The sequence below is a fragment of the Pimephales promelas genome, chromosome 23 (assembly GCF_988280905.1).
Source record: "Pimephales promelas chromosome 23, fPimPro1.hap1.1, whole genome shotgun sequence".
NCBI classification, from domain to species: Eukaryota; Metazoa; Chordata; class Actinopteri; order Cypriniformes; family Leuciscidae; genus Pimephales; species Pimephales promelas.
Window position 1 is genome coordinate 3,490,364 of NC_142791.1, and position 13,681 is coordinate 3,504,044.

A 13,681-nucleotide genomic window follows, 5' to 3' on the forward strand; every position below is an offset into this window, starting at 1 on the left:
GTCATTTTGAAAGATGTAAACAACACTGGTCCAGAAGCACTTCCTGTTTCAGTTTTTTAACACAACATTAAGCTGGGATAAAATACAACCAACAGAACATATAAAACTGAATCAAAAAGTTAAACAAACATCTTTAAGATGTTTTCTTTACATGTGAAATAAAGAAACAGTTACAAACATAAACAGGAAGTGTTTCTGGACCAGTGTTGTTTACATCTTGCAAAATGGTATCTCTCCACTGGAACCATAGACAGTCAAAGAGACAGACTGGAACGTGTTAACGCAAACGTGCAAGTTTCACGTTTGAGGGGGTTAAACCGTGACATCTACACGTTTTCCAAAGTGGATCAGCGTGATTATTTCACGTCTTGTCGTGATACTGGGTTGCCTGAAGACATCGCTGTTGGAAATGATGGGAGAGATGCTCAACAATAGTTTAAACACATGGTTTACTTATTTATAATGAAACATATAATCATTATAATGATATTCTGCAGATACAGAATTAATGTTTTTTTCCTTTAAGTCCTTTAAGGCTGCATTTATTTGAGCAAATATAGCCTAACAATAAAACAGTAACATTGTAATTATTATATTATTACAATTCAAAATAACTGTTTTCTCTTTAAGTTTATTCCTGTGATGGCAAAGCTGAATTTTTCAGCATCATTGTCTTCAGTGTCACGTGATCCTTCAGAAATCATTCTAACTGCACAACATTTATCAATGTTGAAATAAATAAATAAATAAATAATATATAAATAAATAAAAATATAAAAACAAATCTATATATAAATATAAATAAAAAATGTTGTGATTTTTTTAAACATGTCTTTTCTATATTTGTAATGCATCTTTGCTTGAATGTTACTTGACTAACAAAAGGTGAGTATACACTCTAAAAAATAAAATGCTGGGTTGTTTCAACCCAAATGTTGGGTTAAAAAATGTAATTTAAAATTTTAACCCAACTTCAACTTTCACTTTCAACTGTAATTTTTTTAATTACATTTTTAACCCAACATTTGGGTTTGTCCATATTTGACCCAAATTTGGGTTGAAACAACCCAGCATTTTTTAGAGTGTAAAGGTTTTCCACAAGTATTTGAATGCAGATAATTTGAATGAAGATTATTACTTAATATAAAATTACATCATGAGCATATCAAAAACTCCTTTTTGCATTAATCGCTTCTTTTCGTGCACAAGTTGAGGCATCATTTTCAACAGCTCTTTGCCTCTGGGGTCAAAAGTCTTGGTGTAATATCAAGGTATTCTTGGGCGATAATCCTATCACTTGCCATGAATGATCAGATAAGGTGGTAGATGAAGGAGGGGAGCAGACCAAGACATGGTGTCAGACTTTGACCCCAGAGTGGAAATCCTAGCGCTGTGCTGATCTCTCGGGCCTCTCGTCGGCTCTTGTCGTCTCTGGTTTGGATATGAAGATTAATTTTGCTCCAGCTGATGTGCCTTTGGTTAGGAGGATCCAGACTGCTGTCGTATTGCAGTGGGTCTTCTCTTTCCTGGCCCTCGGTAAGTGCACATGCTTTCACTACTTTTATTTTGAAGTGTCTTTGCAAATTGAACTGAATGAGATCAAATCACAGTCTGTGTTCTGTATTCGGAAATTATTTGGAAACACTTTACTTGAAGGGGTGTGCATAAGACTAACATGACACCTTCATAATCATGACATGACATATGATAATGAAGGAAGTTTTAGGCATGTTTGTGACAACTGTCATTAAGTGTAATTCGCTGTGTTATGACATTTTTAATGCAAATATGACATTGTTTGAGATGTCTTTGTTATGACACCTTGACATAAACCATAACATCATAACCTGTCAGTGTCTTTCTTAAAAACCACATCACTAAAAGCGAGGGAAATGCGTTTTAGCTAATGTATTTTGTTTGTGAGTGCTGTATGTGATTGATCAAAACAGTTCAAAACCTCTTCAGATGGAAAGATCCCGATTTTAAATGAATTTGTGCATCCTGTATGTTTATTTTATGTCATTTTTGCAGCCCCCTGCTGTATTTTCCTGTTCCTCTACTTGCTCTTCACTCGTTTCTGGCTGATCAGTGTGCTCTATGCCACCTGGTGGTTCATCGATTGGGACACGCCTTCAAAAGGAGGAAGAAAAGTGCCCTTTCTGTGTCGAATGCCCATTTGGGAGCACATGAGAGATTATTTCCCCATTAAAGTGAGTGGGCGGATTTACTGAAGCATAGCAAAATTAGATCTCATGTTTGTTTTGACCTTTTAAATAGGATCAGATACAGATTTGGTCACTTTTATGAACCATGTCATATGAGCTACCTTAACCAGCCCATTCTGAGATTTAGGGTTTAAACTGTAGCCTAACTGTAGCCTTGCATAATTTACAGAATGACAATATATATAAAGTGCTCTCTTTGCTGTCAATCTTTTTGCAGCCTATCATATGCATAAATGAACATCAGTGTATAATAGTGCTTTGGATGGAACTGTTCAAAGTGCTTTACACGATATAGGGTCTTATCAAGTAATTCACGTATTCACGAAATTAACGAGTTGACTCGGGAAAAGATTCGTTCATTTTGATGAACGAGTTCGAACAGAAGAGTCACGAACGCGCATCACAGAACAGAGCAAGGCGACCATTTGAGCTTATAAAACTTTGTTATTATTATTTTTTTTTTAAAGCGATCGTTTCGCTTGATAAGACCCTAATTCATCGTCTGGAATCGTTTAAAGCCCCATGAACAGTTTGCAGTTTACACTGAAACTGTGTTTTGGACCTTGAACCGTTTGGTTCCCACTGAAGTCCATTATATGGAGAAAAATTACATAATGGAGAAAAATCCTGGAATGTTTTCATCAAAAACCTTAATTTCTTTTCGACTGAAGAAAGAAAGACATGGATATCTTGGATGACATGGGGGTGAGTAAATTATCAACAAAAGTTTTTTTAAAAGTGAATTACTCATTTAAATGCTTAAGGAAGAAAAACAAAGCCAACCCATTTAGATGTAGGCTACAGATAAACGGTGATTTGGCCCACAGACTGAGATATCAGTCTAGTACTGCCATCTAGTGTCTATTCAATGTCTGAAAAAAGCACCCATGCCTTTCTATAGAGAATGTTAAGTATGATGTAATTTACCCCCGGGTTCAAAGACAAGGCTTATGCCTAGTTCCAGACTAAATTGCATTATGTGAGCTGTTGTAGCTTGTACTGAAATATCTTAAAGTAGTAGCCTATGTCTGCCATTGTTGTCTCAAGATGCACACCAATAATGTGTTTTTTATAAGGCACATTTTAAAAAGCTTAAAAAATAGACCTTATCCTGGCTTAATCTAATTATTGATTAAAATTATGTCCTTTAAAGGAACACATCTTAAATATCTTAAAATCATCTTTTGCATTAATTATCATTTAGATATGGCATTAGTAAAAACACATTGTCCATGGTTAGTGGCATCACCATACATCAATTGTTTTGTTTTCATTGTGGTTATATATATCTTCTCAAAATACGATAAGTGACATTATCAGATTGCTCTAATGATTTTAAAAGGGCACATTATTTGAGTTCTTACAAATTGCCATTGGCTTAAAGAACATTACGTTCCATTATAATCCTATATGCACGGTGTTTACAGCACGTTACACTTACACACACTTGAAAATGAGAAAGACATAAAGACAAGGATTACACACATACAATTGGACTGCTATAATGAGCTTAGTATAAAATAAAGTGTGTGTGTGTACACCATGTAAACACACCATGCATTTAGGATTACAATGAAACGTAATCTTCTTTAAACCAATGGCAATTGGCTTTTAAAATCATACACACATATGCACATACTTACTGACTTACTTACTGACCTGAACTTTATATATTTTATGAATTTTAAAGACATTTATACTTTTATTTAGCAAGGATGCATTAAACTGATCAGATAATAATAAGAAATGTTTCATAAAATCACCATATTAGACTGTTTTCTGAAGGATGACACTAAAAGACTGCAGTAATGATGCTGAAAATTCAGTGTTGCCATCACAGGAATAAATTATATTTGAAAATATATTACAATGGAAAACAGTTGTTTTAAATGGCAATAATATGTTTGATTATATAAATGCAGGTGAGCATAAAAGTCTTTGTCCCACCCCAAACTTTTCAATAGTGTGTACTGTGTGCTTTAATGCATCCGAGGTTATGTAGAGAAAATGTACAGTATACTGAGGATTTTGTCTATAAAAAGAACTTGCAAACATTTTGGAACAAAGTTTAAAACTAAACTGATAAGAGCTATTTTAGAGCTAATCTCGCTATACTTTGTACTCTCGTCATTATGTTTAAAAGACCTTTGTTTTTCTCAACAGTAGTGCATCGGGCACACCAAAACAGCACTGAATTGATTAGTGTGTCAGAGAAATGTTATCACTCTGGTAATTAAACCTTTGATACACTAATGTCTCTTATCCATGTATCTGTCCATAGTGACACTCTTTTACATTTTGAGAAGGCATTGGCCTCAGAAGACACGTGTTCAGAGTAAATGAGTAACTGAAAACAATGTGAGGGGCTTTAAACCCCATTCAATGAAAGTTTCATGGCCATGATCTCGAAAGGACACAAAAATACCCATTTATACCCATCAAAACAACTTCAAAGGTCATTTAAGTTAATTATTTTCATTCGTTGTACAAATCATTAGAGCCATTTACTTACAATTGCAGTTTTTTTTTCAGGAAAATTGACTTTTTGTCAATTCACCATACAATCTGGGTTTATCCCTGGATTCAAAAGCAGACACAACATATGACTAAATGCGTCAATGAGCCCTTGCTGCAGAACAGAGCATTTGTATTCGGAGTGAATAATTGATTAAGATGAAACCTTGCTTCAACCACCGGTACAAATGTTCCCTTATTTCCTCATTCAACCGCTTGACTTGAAAGCAGAGCTCAGGGATCTTGGAATTTTTGCTTATGCAAGTTGGCATGGTGGGAATTTTAGTATTACCTTAAAGAAAATGGTGTCTGAGTTATCAAGAACCTACCTCCACTAGAGTTTCATTTTGGTGTCGGAAAAATGGTGTGATTCCAGCGTTGGTCCAAGAGAGCCACTGTCCTGCAGAATTTAAAGGGATACTTCACCTCTGGAAAGATGAATGTGTATTTGAAATGTGCATTTATGTAGAAGAAATGTGAAATTATTTTTGAATTTGGAGCTTTCTAGACTGAGAAAATGTATTTTTGGCTTATGTGGATGAAAGACAACAACTCCCAGAATGCACTTGCTTCGCTGCCCTAGGAGGCCACGCCTACCATTAACAGAGCGCAGTAGTTAAACAACAAGTCTAGGCTACTAGTGAGTCTCCGTGATGAGTCTGCCCGAAAATGTGTTTCGAGATCGCCCAAAATGTCCGGGATTGGGCTTTTGCGTTCTACAGTCGCCGTTCATCATGTTTCCTGTGGCGAGCGGGACGAGTGAGGGCCGCGGGAGAACGGCGCGAGGCCGGTGGCGTGATTATTACCGATGAGCGACACCTGTGAGATGCACAGCTCTCGTATCTCTCACGGAGGAGCGGGGATTTTCTTAGCAATGTTAAAACGCACATCAACCGATCACTTGTTTAGAGTTCATGTAAACACGACATTCAGATTCACCAATCGGAATGAATTCAGTTAGGTTGAGACAAAAGCTGTGCATGTAAACAATGAATGGCGACTGCAGAAAGCAAAAGGTAATCGACGACCGGACATGTCTGTGAAAAAGAGGATGGTAACCCCGACTACTCGGCTTTCACCACAGAACAAGAGCCTGCTAGCTTAGCTTCCAAAACAAGATGGCCGACACTATGTGTTCATTCTGTGAGTGAGATCGCCCTCTATGGGTGGGTTGAGGACATGCGGGGCAGACCCGACTATTGACTGTAGTCTTTAGCCTCTGGACAAAAAATCCTCCGATGACACAAAATGATGATTTTTGCATCATCGGAAATTTTTTTCCAGACCAAAAATACATAAATCTCTCGTCTCAGGGTGGAAAGCACGGTAATTTGAAAATACTACAGGTTTTCTACTAATACAAAGCTTAATGTTAAATCCCGAAGTATCCCTTTAACTCCAACCCTAATCAAACACACCCGAACAAGCTAATCAATATCTTCAGGATTTCTAATGCTACATGCAGTTTTTATCAAGGTTTGAAGTTAAACAGGACAGCTGAACTCCAGGACCAGCTTTTGTCATCCCTGCCCCATGGCGAAATTTGGCATTCAGGATTTAGAGACATCAATCGTCTGTACATTATCCTGCTAATGGGTACACTGAAGAAGACAGAAATGATGTAGGATTTACTTGAAAAGTGCTAGGAAACAATATTCACTCAGAAATTGCGAGTACATTTGAGTAGCACATTGGTTTGAAGTAGAAAGACTGAAATATTTGATTGTAAAACGTACTATACTCTGAAAATTACTTTTTCTTTACAACTAAAAAATAATAATAATTTTTTTATTGACAAATTGCAGCTGTGAAGTAGCTAGTGAGTGGACGGATATTGATCACTGAAAGTCTCTGTAAACGTGTTTCACACTGCACTCACTTCCACTTTTTCTTAGATAGCAAAATTGTTTTTTTCTTGGAAAAACTGTGTTGGTGATTCTGGTTCTGCTCCATCCAAATATCCCAGCTCAAACTCAGGTGTGTTTGATTGTTAATGTTAGACTTGTGTTACTGTACCTTGCAGTTTGGTGATTGGTAAGGTATTAGCAGATCCTAGATCAGGGTGAAAGGTCATTATAGAGCCAAACGCAGGACTGCACTGCACATGATCAGCACATGATCACTGACCTTTAACAGCGGCCATTTTAAGAAATGCATAAAAAATTCTCAATTGTATTCAGTTAGTCAGTCAGTCATATTTAATACCAGAGCACGTTTAAATACAACAGCTGTTGGCCAAAGTGCTGTACAAAGTGTAAACAATGAACTCAATATGATGTTTAACTGGAAGCCAATGGAGAGAGAACAATACTGGAGAAATATGTTCTCCTTTCCCTGTTCCATGTCAGCAATATTCACATTCTTCGATGGCTTTACTTCTTTATCTCTTTGTTAGCTGGTGAAGACAGCTGATCTGGACCCTAAGAAGAACTATGTACTGGGTTTCCATCCTCATGGTATACTTGTGGCTGGTGCATTTACAAATTTCTGCACAGAGGCCACAGGTTTCAGAAAACTCTTCCCTGGGCTGAAGACCAACCTTCTAATGCTGCCTCTCTGGTTCAGAGCCCCGTTCTTCAGAGACTACGTGATGTCTGCTGGTCAGTACTTTCCCGGATCTCAGAACACTGCACACTGTAAATATGTATATTTATTAATACGTGATAAACAAACTTTATCAGAAACCACACTCTTAGAAAAAGGGGTTCTTTGCTCAATTTAATAGAACCCTTTATTGCCAAAAAGGTTCTAAATAAGGAGGAACTGGTAGTAAAGTTTGTAGTAAAGTCTTCTAGTAGTAAAGTTTGTTTACGAGCTGTTTAATTTAATCAAAATCAAAACAATGCAAACTAAATAAAGTAATTAACTGAATCTATAAAATGATATCATGATGGGAACCTCTAAAAGGTTCTTGTGCCTGACTGAACCATTTAAGCTTCTATGTAGAACCTGTAAGATGTAAAGTGCATCGTATTCAAGTTGTTATATTTTGTAGATGAATTATGTTTTACTAATTGCATGGGAAAATGAGTATAAACAGCATAAATTAAATTAAATAAAAAATAAATTAAAAATATATATTAAATTAATGCTAATTTAATTTATTTTTATTTAATTTTACTTATTTTTAATTTAATTTATTTGTATTTAATTTTTACTTATTTTTAATTTAATTAATTTTTAATTTAATTTAATTTTATTTTACTGTTTATTTTATTATTAACTGTATTGTATAACCAGCTGTTGTAACTTTTATGTGTGTGTGTGTGTGTGTGTGTGTGTATTCTAGGCCTGGTTCCATCTGACAAGGAGAGCGCCAGCTATCTGCTCCGGCGGAAGGACGGTGGGAATGCTGTGGTCATTGCAGTTGGTGGTGCTCCTGAGGCTTTGGATGCCCACCCTGGGGAACACATTGTTCACCTAGCCAATAAGAAGGGCTTCATTAAGCTTGCGATAGAGCATGGGTAAGCAGCAGTTAATAGCATGAGAGGTTATCGCAGCCTTGTGCCAGTTATTCATCGCAAGATAGTTCTCTTGAGCAACAGCTGGTCATTTCTGAAATACAAACTTGTGCAACTTGCAGTTGCTAGTAATATCGTTGAATTTATGAAAGACTCAGTGACCCGTAAAGAGTTTGATTTAGAAATTGTACATGGCACAAAATTGATTAAACAGAGTAACAATTATAATTGTTGGTAGTGATGGCGCAGTGGATAAGACACAAACCTTTGGTGTGAGAGACCCAGGTTCGAATCCACTGTGAGACACCAATGTGTCCCTGAGTAAGAGACTTAACCCCTAGTTGCTCCAGCAGCGTGCGACCTCTGACATATATAGCAATTGTAAGTCGCTTTGGATAAAGGTGTCAGCTAAATGAATAATGTAAAATAACTATGGAATACCTGATTTTGGTTGGTCAATCGTAACATTCAACTGTCAGATCAACATTTTAACTCAATTCCCATTTCTTGATAGGGTTTTGTGATAATGATTGCATACATTATCTATTATTTTCTCACAAAGAATTTAGTTTAAAATCTATATTTATTTCACATCTCCTCCAGTGCAGATTTGGTTCCTATATATTCGTTTGGAGAGAATGAGCTTTATGACCAGGTGCAGAACCCTCGTGGCACCTGGCTGCGATATATTCAAGAGCGTCTGCAACGCATAATGGGCGTTTCTCTACCCCTCTTCCATGCACGAGGTGTTTTCCAGTACAGCTTCGGCCTATTGCCCTACAGAAAGCCCATCAACACTGTTGGTAAGTACAATCAAATATTAGTTAAATATTAGCTATTATCAGGTCAAGGGTTAGGTGGAAATCACATCCATGATCTGTGCTAATATCTTTTTGTAGCCTACCCTAAACACATGCAATGATCTCTCTCACATTTGCTAGCCCTTTATAAGTTGTTTTGTACCAATGCACAAGTCTTTTCTGTTACCACCTTTAGCCTAATGTACAGCCAAACCATTGCAAAAGCTGATCTTTGCTTTTTAGCAACTCTAGAGAAATGTCATATCAGCAAAAGATCTGTCTGTCTGTCTGTCTGTCTATCTGTCTGTCTGTTTATCTATCTGTCTGTCTGTCTGTCTGTCTATCTGTCTGTCTGTCTATCTGTCTGTCTGTTTATCTATCTGTCTGTCTGTCTGTCTGTCTATCTGTCTGTCTGTCTATCTATCTGTTTATCTGTCTGTCTGTTTATCTATCTGTCTGTCTGTCTATCTGTCTGTCTGTCTATTTATCTGTCTGTCTGTCTGTCTGTCTTTCTGTCTCTCTATCTGTCTGTCTGTCTATCTGTCTCTGTTTATCTATCTGTCTGTCTGTCTGTCTGTCTGTCTTTCTGTCTCTCTATCTGTCTGTCTGTCTATCTATACGTCTGTCTGTCTATCTGTCTGTCTGTCTTTCTGTCTCTCTATCTGTCTGTCTGTCTATCTGTCTCTGTTTATCTATCTGTCTGTCTGTCTGTCTTTCTGTCTCTCTATCTGTCTGTCTGTCTATCTATACGTCTGTCTGTCTATCTGTCTGTCTGTCTGTCTGTCTATTTATCCATCGTCTATCTGTCTGTCTGTCTGTCTGTCTATCTGTCTGTCTGTTTATCTATCTGTCTATCTATCTATCTACCTACCTACCTATCTACCTACCTACCTACCTATCTACCTACCTACCTACCTACCTACCCTACCTACCTACCTACCTACCTACCTACCTATCTATCTATCTATCTATCTATCTATCTATCTATCTATCTATCTATCTATCTATCTATCTATCTATCTATCTATCTATCTATCTATCTATCTATCTATCTATCTATCTATCTATCTATCTATCTATCTATCTATCTATCTATCTATCTATCTGTAAAATCACATCACCTTTGTTTGTCAGTTATGAAGCTAACATGTGAACTGTCTTCTCCCAGTGGGTAGGCCAATCCCAGTACAGAAAAACGAGAAACCAACAGCTGAAGAACTGGATGTGTTTCACCAGCGATATATGGATGAACTCACCCGCCTGTTCGAGGAACACAAAGGAAATTATGGAGTACCTGAAGACACTTGCCTGCTGTTCCAGTGAGCGATTTGCTGTGTGTGTGTGTGTGTGTGTGTGTGTGTGTGAGAGAGATACAGAAAGACAGTATATATGTGTGGTTTAGTTTCAGTGGTGTTTTGTCAGCTTTTAAAACATAGTTGTTTTGCTATATTATACCAATTGTTGAAAAAAATATCAGCATCTATTCTATTTTCCTGATAAATGTCATTACAGTTATAATCAATTGGCTGTACTTTAATTTGTATCTTACAGCTGTTAAACACTGCACAAATGGTTTTTTTTCTTCATGTAAATTAAAATCGAAATGCTTCATGTTTTAGTTTTTCTCATTTGTTTTTTCAAAAACATTCTTAACATTCTCTAAAACTGCATTAAAGTGCATTTATCACAACTGTTTGCTGGATCTTCTGAACTCTATTGCATCTAAAAAAATTCTTAAAAAATTAACCTTTTCAGTTTATATGTAACACATTTCTACAAAATGTACTGTATGAATACAAATGTATTACTGCTGTAGCTGCCCCTGTTTAGGGTTGTGACCTGAAATGGTGGTGATTTTGCTGGGCAAACTCTATATATGCTTCCAAATTTGATTGGCAGGATTGTGATTCACATTTCATTACAACAGCAGGCCATTTGCTAATTTAGAAGATAATACAAACATTCAATGTCATGAAATAGACGTGCATCAGATTCTGTTTAAATGACTACTGACACAGAGCCACTAAAGTTTCTCTGAATCTCAAACGACGGTTGCATCTCTCAGGAGGATTGCAGTCTAAATGTCTCTGGCCATTACAACATGTAAGACAAAGTTACGATGGAACTAATTCATCTGATTATGTAAAATATGAAAGTTTTAACATCAGAAAGACAGACAGACGAATGCAACCCTGTCCCATGAGGGTATTTGTGTCTTCCGGGATGATTTGGGTGTAAGCTTGCACCATGCATCGGTCTGTCCTGTTTCACAATTCTGGTTTAGGAAACTCTTGGTCATGCCAAAACATTTCTTCACAACCAGGTTGACTACACACGCAATGACCACGGGGTGACCAGATGTCCATGTCGATTAAATCAGGCTGTGAACATTGCATTTGGACAGACAGACATTTACATGCACAAGAAACAATGGCTGTTAGGAAGATATGGAAGAAATTGAAGTCATTAAACTGGCCGGTTGCTACGTCATTGTTTCAAATATAGTGCAAATATGAAATGCATGTGAACATTGGGTTGAAGGGAAACCCTTGATATGACTCTGCATTTGGTTAGAGTACCAAATAAAATAGGTCACATTTGTGAATGGTGTGTTTAGAGGGGAGGTATAAGGGGGTGTTGTCACTAACCTGGAAACTTTGGCTCTCAGCTAGATTGACAAATTGGACATGCACTGAATAACCTGTGTCATGCCCTATGATAACACACTGAGGAGCTATTTATGATGCCTGAAGGCACAAATGGCATGGCGCGACGTTTTCATTGCATGGGAAGGCTTTCAAAAAGATCTAGATTTCTCATTTAACATGGAAAATCTGTCATGCTTTAGTGAAGGATTTCGGTCACCTGGTGGAAAACCATGAAAAAGACATGTAATTTCAACCATATGGCTGTAGAGTTAATCGTACTTTTTTAGGGGGGCTGGGTGGAAATTTAGGGGGGCTAAAACCCTTCTGAATTGGGCCTAGTGACGAGTCTGATTCAAAGTATACTAAAAATAGCAAAGTATTAGCGAAATGATAATATTTTAAATTACTGATAGACTCTGTTCAATTTCACATTAATGCAATTATTTAATCAACCAATCACATTGCAGTTGCTTCAATGCATTTAGGGGTGTGGTCCTGGTCAAGACAATCTCCTGAACTCCAAACTGAATGTCAGAATGGGGAAGAAAGGTGATTTAAGCAATTTTGAGCGTGGCATGGTTGTTGGTGCGAGACGGGCCGGTCTGAGTATTTCACAATCTGCTCACTTACTGGGATTTCCACACACAACCATTTCTGCCTTTTTGCCAACCATGTTGCCTGGTCTGATGAGTCTCGATTTCTGTTGAGACATTCAGAATTTGGCGTAAACAGAATGAGAACATGGATCCATCATGCCTTGTTACCACTGTGCAGGCTGGTGGTGGTGGTGTAATGGTGTGGGGGATGTTTTCTTGGCACACTTTAGGCCCCTTAGTGCCAATTGGGCATCGTTTAAATGCCACGGCCTACCTGAGCATTGTTTTTGACAATGTCCATCCATTATGGCCACCATGTTCCCATCCTCTGATGGCTACTTCCAGCAGGATAATGCACCATGTCACAAAGCTTGAATCATTTCAAATTGGTTTCTTGTACATGTCAATGAGTTGACTGCACTAAAATGGCCCCCACAGTCACCAGATCTCAACCCAATAGAGCATCTTTGGGATGTGGTGGAATGGGAGTTTCGTGCCCTGGATGTGCATACCACAAATCTCCATCAACTGCAAGATGCTATCCTATCAATACGGGCCGACATTTCTAAAGAATGCTTTCAGCACCTTGTTGAATCAATGCCACGTAGAATTAAGGCAGTCTTGAAGGCAAAAGGGGGTCAAACATATATTAGTATGGTGTTCCTAATAATCCTTTAGGTGAGTGTATGGTAGTGCTTCTGTGTATATTGCGAAATAATACAAAACCGTTATAACAATTTAACATATAACAGAATTTTTCCTCTAATCTAATTTTTTTTAATGATTTTTTTTTTTTATCATTACCATGTCATCACCGAGGCTCCATAGGTAATCTGTCCAGTGGTCTAATGGCAGAGACAGTTGTTCTTAATGAAAGCCTTTCCAGGTATCTGCATGATAAGGACAGTACCTTGCATTAATCTTTGTGTACATCTTGATATGGGTTAGGGAACATGTGTGCATACTTCCATGTGTGTTTGCCAGGGTGTGGAGGTGTGTATGTCAACAAACATGTGGTATTTTTAAGACAATGTGTGAATTCATGTATTTTAAGATATGATCCTGAAGAAAAAGTTATTTAACATCAGGTTTGGCCTATAGAGGTCTTTTAAGGTAGTCTAACTTTTCCCATATCATGAATGGTGAAAAAAATCTTGTTTTAAATAGTGATTTCATATATATATATATATATTGCACTGGAGTAGATGTAATGATCTTGATATGGGATGTGTGCTATCTTGTCATGAAAATCTGGTATTTTCAGAACAAAAGAGCAAAGTACAAGAACACCAAAGGCTTATTATGCTTTTTATGATTTCAACAACACATTCTTGACATGAACACTTCAACATCAACACCTTCATAGTGCATGTAGTGTGGATGACAATTATTGCAAATAACAAAAACATTCTGTTCATGAAGAAGTAAACCATAAAA

General features: G+C 37.1%; 1 protein-coding gene across 1 annotated transcript; it reads left to right on the top strand.

Moving 5' to 3' along the window:
* Positions 1–1,309: 1,309 nt before the first annotated feature.
* mogat2 (monoacylglycerol O-acyltransferase 2) lies at positions 1,310–10,612 on the top strand. The gene is made up of 6 exons (XM_039676922.2): positions 1,310–1,536; positions 2,032–2,210; positions 7,135–7,339; positions 8,029–8,203; positions 8,804–9,003; positions 10,169–10,612. The coding sequence occupies exons 1-6, from the start codon at positions 1,443–1,445 to the stop codon at positions 10,321–10,323; spliced, it is 1,008 nt and encodes a 335-aa protein (XP_039532856.1). The 5' UTR covers positions 1,310–1,442; the 3' UTR covers positions 10,324–10,612.
* Positions 10,613–13,681: the final 3,069 nt, after the last annotated feature.

Excerpts from the sequence above, each read along its gene's own strand:
- mogat2 (XM_039676922.2), top strand. The coding sequence starts at position 1,443 with ATGAAGATTAATTTTGCTCCAGCTGATGTGCCTTTGGTTAGGAGGATC. Across the intron at positions 2,211-7,134 it reads GAGATTATTTCCCCATTAAA|CTGGTGAAGACAGCTGATCT; the intron begins GTGAGTGGGCGG and ends TCTCTTTGTTAG. Across the intron at positions 7,340-8,028 it reads AGACTACGTGATGTCTGCTG|GCCTGGTTCCATCTGACAAG; the intron begins GTCAGTACTTTC and ends TGTGTATTCTAG.